We start from the raw sequence: 9,593 nt of genomic DNA on the forward strand, positions 1-9,593 counted from the left end.
TTGTGTAATTTCAAAGGGTTTCCTGTAAAATGATACCAAACTTTTGTATGTGCACCTCTGCATGTGGGTATGGGAAGCTTTTGAAATTTGGCAGGCCAAATCCAGGTGGAAATCCCCAAAATAGCCTCCTGATAAAGGGAAACAGTTTGTTTTGGCTTGCACTTTGGGGTTTAAATGTAACGTATTGGTGTTAAATGGGTGATAAATAGGTCTTGTCTCTCTCTGTATATGCGGAAGCATATGTATCACTTGCTCACAAACAAGTCAAATTCTAAAATGAACTTATTCAAATAAACACTTCTGTACAGGCAATATGCAATGTTTGCCTTTTTTAAGTACAAAAACTAAGCTTTACTGTATCATTTTTTCATCCATGAATCATGAGAAAATACACCTGCCAATAGGCTTTCAATAATGTAAGACTTTTCTTATTCTGTAATTGGCTAAAAGCCCAGAAACATATATTATGTAGCATGTGCATGCAGTAAGTGTTAGAATAAAAAATTGCCTTTCGTGGCATTCAATCTATTTACAGTAACCCCACAGCACATACCAAATAATTCAACAGGTATCGAGGTATTGTATTTGCAAAATGTCAACGGCTTTGTTTCTTTCACCACTCATACTTAAAGGCAATTGTTGAAAAAAAGAATACACGGCCTGTTTTGTGCTATAGGCCTAATTGTTTTATTTTTCACATTAAGAACGGACAACTACGTGCTATTTCGAGGTGGGCAATTAGATTTGGGGTAGTGAGCTGTTTTTCTGGCCAGTCAAACGCCCATGGCGTTGTGCCCACATAATGGAGCAGCATGTGAGACTGATGCAGCAATAAACGTTTTAACCTTGAAATCTGCGCACCGCATTAAAGGCGTCTTTTTGGCGACCCCTTTGGGCAAAACTGGGAAGTGCGTGTAATTGCATGCACGTCAGTCAGATGTGATGCGTGATTCCAGGCAAATGTGAAGAGGATGATAATGGCACACCGGCCCTAGGCAGACACTGCAATACAAAACATGCAATCACAGCAGGATTTCTCAAGTGTTTATGATCATTATAGCTCGTATTGAGATAAAGGACACTTACTCCAGACCAATTTAGACTATGCTTGGAGGAAAGATTAAACAGTACGGGTTGGATGGATGAGATGTCACCAACATAATCAAATAAAGCATATAGAATATATGGATTTTTTTTATGTTGAATACTGCTGTGATTAAATTTTATGCACGATAATTTAAAATGAGGTTATATCTCATATCACACACATTTAGCAAAAAAACGAATATGTTAAAGTGGCAGTTTCCTGGACAGGGTTTAGATCAGGAGCGTAGCCACGAGGGGGCCTGGATGGGCCTTGGCCCCCTCATTTACATGTCTGGCCCCATCAGATTTCCAATTGCTTAAAATAAAATAAGAAAATGTTGATTTCTTAGTCTGATTGATAGATTGACTAATCAGAATGCTGCGCTGTAAAATGCAGCTATTTTCAAACTTGATTGGATTAGCTCATGTCACGCGTTGTTTTGCGTCACTTACGCTGTCATCTTCGCATGAGAGTTCATTAATATTCGGTGACAATGTGCCATCTACATCTTTATATATGAGTTGCCCCCTCATTTTAAGATAGGACCCCCCAAAAATGTAATTCTATCTACGCCCCTGGTTTAGATTAATCCAGGACTAGGCCTTAATAATATTAAGACAAACATATCTTACAATAAAAAAAAATACTGGTGCATCTTGAGCCAAAACAATGGCATTGATATATGTTAAGATATGCCAGTGCAAGATAAAAGCAGGTCAAACATGCATTTTAGGATAAGCCCTGTCCAGGAAACTGCCCCAAAATCATGTTTAATGGAAAAAGACAAAGAAAACTTTATCATATCAAATAAGCAAACTTGTAACTATATATATATATATATATATATATATATATATATATATATATATATATATATATATATATATATATATATATATATATATATATATATATATATATATATGCACACACACACACACACACACACACACACACAGTACTGTGCAAAAGGCTTAGGTCACCATCACCAGCTTTGTTGTTTTAACAAAGTTTAATGTCCATCCATATTTATTTTCACTCTTTATATTAAGATTAACAGAAAATACGGGTAATGGGTACAAAAAATTTAAAACAATACCATTTTTAGAACTAAATGTCTTCTTCAGGCACATCTAGAGCTTCTTTGAGGAGACTGAAGTCCTGAAGTCATTTGATTAGAATTAGAAATTATTTTAATCTAATCATTTTATATATACAACCATAACAACCATTTAAATACTTGACACTTCAGATTATACTTTTAAACTGTTACTACATACACATTTCCTGTATTTTCTGGTTCTATTCTAAGTAAAGAGACTATAACATTGCAAAAACAATCAAATGGTAACGTGGTGCCCTTGTGCCCTAGACTTTTGCCTAGCACTGTATATATATATATGATATAAACTTTTAATCATAAGGCACTTAACCAGTTGCATTAATGTATATATTTATAATACTTTTATATATACTTTCACATATGTGCTCTTGAAATAATGTACTAAACGTTGTCAACACATTTTAGCCAAAGTTTAAGTTACTGGAATCAACACATTTATTTCTACATAATTACAACACCAAATAATTGATCAAATTAAATATAAGTTGCATTTAAAACATTAACATATTGTACTTTAATGTTAATAAATTATTTTATCAATGCAAATATAATGTGCAATTGCTGGTTGTGGCCGCTGAGTGTCGCTGCCGTGTTTATGTTTCAGCTGAATTCAAGTGCAGGAGAAGAAGACGCGTGTGTTGTTCCTGTCGCGGTGTGTCTTCAGCTTCTCATTGCACCGCAGTGTTAGCACATTTCAATAATGTCTATCGAAATAGAGTCAGCGGAGTAAGTAAATTAAAATATGTTTTCTAAAACAGACATGTGCATGCAGCCGCGGGTAAATAAAACAATCGCGGTCATTTTTGCAGATTGCGTTTGTGATATTCAGGCCGTGGGGTGGTTTGTCTAGCTAACCGTGTTAGCATTCCACGGAAAAAAAAAAAATATTTTTTTATGGACATTTTTCTTTAACATGTTACATTTTGGATAGTTTGCGTTTAAGTAATTTATCAGTTTTAACACAACCACGTTCAATCCTTTGCATTACTTTGTTCGCAAACACAATTTCTATGGTTGCTTGTTTGCAGATTTTTAACTTGCAATAGGAGTAATGTGACGTGGCGATGTCTAGACATTGATGTCTTATGTGATTGTTTCAACAAAGTTTTATAGATCATTTTACAAAGATGTTTTACTTAAGTATCTACATTTCATTTTATTTCTCCAGCGTGATCCGTCTGATCATGCAGTACCTGAAGGAAAACAGCTTGCATCGGACATTAGCGACACTCCAGGAGGAGACAACAGTGTCCCTAAACACTGTGGACAGTATTGAGAGTTTTGTAGCAGAAATTAACAGTGGTCATTGGGACACTGTACTTCAAGCTATACAGTCCCTCAAACTCCCAGACAAGACCCTAATCGACCTTTACGAACAGGTAACGTGTCTCAGCTTGGACGAATATGAATCATTTGAATCAACACTTTGATTCTTGATTGATCCACATGCATTATATATATTATGTAATTGCAGGTTGTTCTTGAGCTGATTGAACTCAGAGAGTTGGGAGCTGCCAGGTCTTTGTTGAGACAGACAGATCCCATGATCATGCTGAAACAAACCCAACCTGAGCGATACATCCATCTGGAGAATCTTCTGGCTCGCTCGTACTTTGACCCCAGAGAGGTGAGGGATTCGAATTAATGCAGATCACAAAATGACCATGTGGTTAAATTTTTAAAGTGCTGCCTCTTTAAAAGTAATAAATGTGTTTAATGTGCACTGTGTATAATAACTTTGTATAAATAAATACACACACGTGCATGTATATATATAAGACATTTTTACATTTGTATATAAATTTGCATATTTATGTATAACTTATTATATATATAACAGTTCTGATATACTTCTAATTTTCTCTTTTTGGTGCATAAAACGCATCTATCTGTTTTGCATGAGTTCTGATATATTGTATATTCAGCCTCTGTTTTCCTGTGCGATCCCTTGATATTCAGTATTTTAAATTTGTTAGGCGTACCCTGATGGTAGCAGTAAGGAGAAGCGCAGAGCGGCCATTGCTCAGGCTCTGGCCGGTGAGGTCAGCGTGGTGCCGCCCTCACGTCTGATGGCTCTGCTCGGACAGGTGAGTGAAATATTCCTGATCCATCAGCCATCTCATGGATCAGTTTTGAGAGCCTTGTCTAGCTTAAGGTTAATAGATTTGTTCGTAATTGTCTGTGTCTTTCTGAAGTCTCTAAAGTGGCAGCAGCACCAGGGTCTCCTGCCTCCTGGTATGACCATCGACTTGTTCAGAGGTAAAGCAGCCGTGAAGGACGTAGAGGAGGAGAAGTTCCCTACGCAGCTCACCAGACATATCAAGGTACAAGACCAGCTTGTGATTCAGGATATTCTTCAGAACAACACCAGAAGTGTTTTTAATGCTGTGCTTATTTCCGTTTATTTGTAGTTCGGTCAGAAGTCTCACGTGGAGTGCTCGCGTTTCTCTCCTGATGGTCAGTATTTGGTCACCGGATCTGTGGATGGATTCATCGAGGTTTGGAATTTCACCACTGGAAAGATCAGAAAGGTTTGTGTGTCCACGTCATAATCAAATCAAACTTCATCTGCATTATCGATCACTGTGTGTATATATACTGATGAAGGTGTTTGTGTCGGGCAGGATCTGAAGTATCAGTCTCAGGATAACTTCATGATTATGGACGATGCCGTGCTCTGCATGTCTTTCAGTCGAGATACTGAGATGTTGGCCACGGGAGCTCAGGATGGAAAAATTAAGGTTGTACTAGTATCAAACGTTATGCAATGATGTGTAGTGTTTTGTGCCATGTTAATACAGTTATGTCTAATGTCATTCGTTCAGGTGTGGAAGATCCAGAGCGGTCAGTGTCTGCGTCGCTATGAGCGCGCTCACAGTAAAGGTGTCACCTGTCTCAGCTTCAGTAAGGACAGCACACAGATACTATCTGCCTCTTTTGACCAGACCATCAGGTAAGTTTATGCCTTCCGTATGTATAGATGTCGCAATCACCCACAGCAAAGTAACCACGTGAGTTTATTTGCAGGATTCACGGGCTGAAATCAGGCAAGTGTTTGAAAGAGTTCAGAGGTCATTCTTCATTCGTGAACGAAGCCACGCTTACTCCTGACGGACATCACGTCATCAGCGCCTCTTCTGATGGAACTGTGAAGGTGCAGGCTTTATTTAAGTTGTGATCCCATATTTGCTTACTTTTAAAGACCTAAAGGATTAATCCACTTTTATAAAAAAAAAATCATTTTCTCACCCCTATGTCATCCAAGTTTATGCCTTTCTTTGTTCAGTCCAGAAGAAATTCAGTTTTTGAGGAAAACCTTCCAGGATTTTTCTCCATATAGTAGACATACTACTATTACATATGTAATGCATGACCTTTCGACGCAATTACGTTCACGCGCGCCACAAAGGTAGTGCAAGATGAGAAGTTTTGATTTAAAAGTACTTTTTTGGGGGGATGATGATCGATTCACTGGAAAGACCCTTTTGCCTCGGTTGGGATCGTTTAGAGCCCTTTAAAGCTGCATTGAAACTGTTGAGGTCCACTAAAGTCCGCTATATGGAGAAAAATCCTGGAATGTTTTCCTGAATAAACTCAATTTTTTTGGACTGAAGAAAGAAAGACATAAACATCTTGGATGACATGAGGGCAAGTAAAAATGTATTATGAAAGTGGAGTAATACTTAGGGATGCACCGAATATTCGGCCACCGAAAATGGCCCAAAAGAGCATTTTCGGCCGAAAGACTTTTATCACCGGCCGAAATGTTGTGATGATGCAAACAGAAACCTCGACCTGCACGTGCTTGTCTGAAGCAACATGTATGCGGTGTGGATGTATTTAACCACAAAGAGGCGCTAAAGTGAGCACTTGTCTGTATGCACAGAGGCACATGCGGTTGAATTTGTGTCCGGTCCAGACGTGATTATCACAGTGAGTACGCCCTTCAAAGATCAGAACTCTTGATGTGTAAACTTTAGAGAGAGAGTCGCGCAAATGTGTCTCATACTGTAGTCCATTAACATACATTTGCCGAATAAAGCAATGAAAAACAACGTAACGTTTTATGCTGCGCTGTTCGGGATTCGCCCTCGGTCTCTGTGCGCGCACGTATAAGTCCCCTCAATAGTGCACACACGAGTGCGACGCAAACAAGCGAACGTAAAATCTTTCTATTATTGACAGGACACATAACAAAATGATCTCCACAGTATTCTTTTTATAATAAAAACATTTGTTTATGTCTTAAATGTATGTATAGATTACAGTCTCTGCTTATTTAAAGAGACAGTAACCTCAATTAACCTACTTAAGTCTGTGTCATTAATGTTAATCAAACTACCCAAGACAAAGAGAAAATCACTTCTGTAGTAATAATAAAAGTAATAATATATTTAATTTATACAATAAAGACAGTGTTACGACCCATTTAATTCGATTTCTGTACCTAATGCTAATGTTAGATCTCATTAATGTGCAACTTTGTTCTTTTTTATAAATGTTTGCAATTTCTTTATTTGTTATTAGATTTTCCCCACCCCCTTTTTGCTGATCTGAAAAATAATCCGATCCTTGCCTCAAAATCTATAACGTGATCTGAACCATGATTTTTTGTGATCCGTCACAACCCTAGTAAAGTTAGTTCATTTCGGTGCATCCCTAGTAATACTTTAACAAAAATGACTCAAAACGACTAGCTTTTAGGCAGTCAATGGGATTGGGAAGTCGAAGCTAGAATCAAACCATCTTTGCTAGCCACAGATCTGATTGGACTTTACATTTTGTCAGGTATGGAACATGAAGACCACGGAGTGCACCAACACATTCAAATCTCTGGGTACGTCTGCCGGTACGGACATCACGGTTAACAACGTGATCCTGCTTCCTAAAAACCCTGAACATTTTGTGGTTTGTAACCGATCCAACACTGTGGTCATCATGAACATGCAGGGTCAGGTAAGGACAAACTTGTGATGTTCATACATTGAGATGAAAATGAAGAGTATGGTTTCAAAATGCAATAAATCCATTTTGACTAATTTCAGTAAAAATGAGAAAGTGACAAGATGAAAAGCACAATTTTCTGTTACAAACTTTACCATAGCATCTTAAGGTTATAATAACATTAAAATTTCAAATCCATAATTAGATTTTCAAAGATTTATTATAAAAATGAATAATTTTTCCACAAAATGCAGTGCTTTTTCAAAATGCTATAAATCTATTGAATCAACATATAAATGTGCATTCATCTTTGCTATGTTATATTCATTAGTTGACTAGTGATATAAACTGATTAAAAAATAAACATTAATGACATTAATCAAGACACTTACTTTGTCATATTAAGAACACTGTCATTGCTGCGGTTATTCTTAGGATGTTCTCGCTTAACATTTTTCACGGCGATCAGCTGTAAAATGTTTTGGTCCTGCTCGATTTTCGTAGACTTCGAGTAAAATAATGGATTTTTTTTTCATAAGATCCCCTGGGGTCAATGTGTTAGCATGACAGAAGGTTGATGCTGTCGGGAGAACAAGCAACAGCCGGGATTTTCCATCTCTCAAGAGCCTCTCACGTAAATTATTTGATTTTGATTTCTTACGTTTCTTTCCCGCCAACAGAAAACCATCACAGGTTTATCAATGCCATTAAAGTATTATTTTGTTTTTGTTTGTTTGTTGGTCACAAAGTACAAAGTAGATGAGAAAAACTAGGATTCTGTGTGTATTCAACACGCCCCAATTGTTGTTTACAATGTGTGGAATGCGCTGTGATTGGTTAAGCGGATTTATTGCATTCGGCATAGAAGGAGGAGTGGCGTTTATTGCGTTTTGGGGAAAAAGGAAGAAAAGATGACAGAAAAACATGGCGGATATTGTATTTTGCGTAAAATTAAGAATTTACTTTTAAATACTGATCTGATACAATACTAATTTTTTTTATAGCGTTTATAGCATTTTGGAACCAAACTCTTCAAATATTGAAATGTTCTGTGTGCTCGTGTATATTGGCATGTATATTTGAGAAGTCTTTACCTCTTCTCCTGTAGATTGTGAGGAGTTTCAGCTCTGGTAAAAGAGAAGGAGGTGATTTCGTGTGCTGTACCCTGTCACCACGTGGAGAGTGGATCTACTGTGTAGGAGAGGACTTTGTGCTTTACTGTTTCAGCACAGTCACAGGAAAACTCGAGAGAACCTTGACTGTAAGCTCTTTTCATTGGTCCTTTTCATTCTTTGTTTGTTTTTGATATTTGTAAGCTTTTTCATTAGCCTTAAATATTACTGATGTATCTCTACCGTCGTTTTTATTCCTCTTTTAGGTTCATGAAAAGGACGTCATCGGTATCGCCCACCACCCACACCAAAATTTGATTGCCACATACAGTGAAGATGGACTGCTCAAACTCTGGAAGCCATAATGTCACGATCATGTGACTTCTGCATGGGGTTTCTGATTGGTTGGGGCTAGCAGGAAAGCACGATTAGATGTGTTCGACTTTGCACGTCGATGCAAGAACTGACAGGCGGATGACCTCAAAGTACAGCGAGAGTGATTCGGAAGCAGATGTCTCCATTTGGTACTTTGATGTCATCTGCCTGTTGGTTCTTGAAGCGCCTCATGAAGTCAAACACACTTATTATCTTTCCTACCTTTTATGCCATTTTTTTGTACATACCTGTTTTTTAGTGCAGTGAAAAATCTTTCGTTTTTCTACAAATTTTCAAATTTAAAAACTTAGATTTTCTTTGATATCTGTGTAACTTATGTTGTAACAAACTTTTGTTCTTTAGATCTACCACCAAATGATTCCTTTCCATTAAATGTCTCAACTTTACTATTAAGACTATTGGTTGTGTTTTTTTAATGTTTGTGTATTTAAGCAATGTTGGTTAGTTAGGAAATAGAGAGGCAGAGATATGCAGGTGACTGTTATTTACACAATGCTTTGTGTTTTTATTCACATTGTTCCCTTATGTTAAAGCAAAAGTACTTTACCTCAAGCATATAGTTTAAGTTTGGCCAAAGTAAAATACTTAAATGCACTAAAAAATAATAAATACCAGCTACTACGTTGTTAGTTTTGTGCTAAATAAAAGTGTACAAGCTGTACAAAAAGTTTAGTTTTTATTTTAGTAGTACCTTTGTGTTTGAAAAGTATACTAAATAGCAGAAATACTTAAATTGATTTTTAAATGGCGTTTCACAATAGCACAGCAGAGTACACTTTCTCAGTCGCTTTGCAGCATTTCTCGAATCTTTCTAAATTCAAAATCAAAACAATGTGTGCATTTCTCAGAATAATTCTCAGAAACATCATGGATGTCCTGCAAAAGCCTGTAACTTCCTTAATTCATCTTTCAAAAGTAAATTTTGTCAGTC

General features: G+C 37.0%; 1 protein-coding gene across 2 annotated transcripts; it reads left to right on the forward strand.

Annotated features, from left to right (window-relative positions):
* The first annotated feature begins 2,789 nt into the window (after window positions 1–2,789).
* On the forward strand, window positions 2,790–9,055 carry smu1a (SMU1 DNA replication regulator and spliceosomal factor a). Of its 2 annotated transcripts, XM_055177538.2 has the most exons (12): window positions 2,790–2,936; window positions 3,379–3,589; window positions 3,685–3,837; window positions 4,187–4,297; window positions 4,406–4,534; window positions 4,622–4,741; window positions 4,835–4,951; window positions 5,036–5,163; window positions 5,238–5,364; window positions 6,999–7,166; window positions 8,263–8,415; window positions 8,533–9,055. In XM_055177538.2, exons 1-12 carry the CDS (start codon window positions 2,911–2,913, stop codon window positions 8,629–8,631), a joined length of 1,542 nt encoding a protein of 513 aa, XP_055033513.1. In that variant the 5' UTR covers window positions 2,790–2,910; the 3' UTR covers window positions 8,632–9,055. The 2 variants fall into 2 exon arrangements, with proteins under 2 accessions (XP_055033513.1, XP_073710603.1); XM_073854502.1 differs by having other exon boundaries at window positions 4,187–4,534.
* Window positions 9,056–9,593: the final 538 nt, after the last annotated feature.

This window comes from Misgurnus anguillicaudatus, chromosome 16 (genome assembly GCF_027580225.2).
Source record: "Misgurnus anguillicaudatus chromosome 16, ASM2758022v2, whole genome shotgun sequence".
Taxonomy (NCBI): Eukaryota; Metazoa; Chordata; class Actinopteri; order Cypriniformes; family Cobitidae; genus Misgurnus; species Misgurnus anguillicaudatus.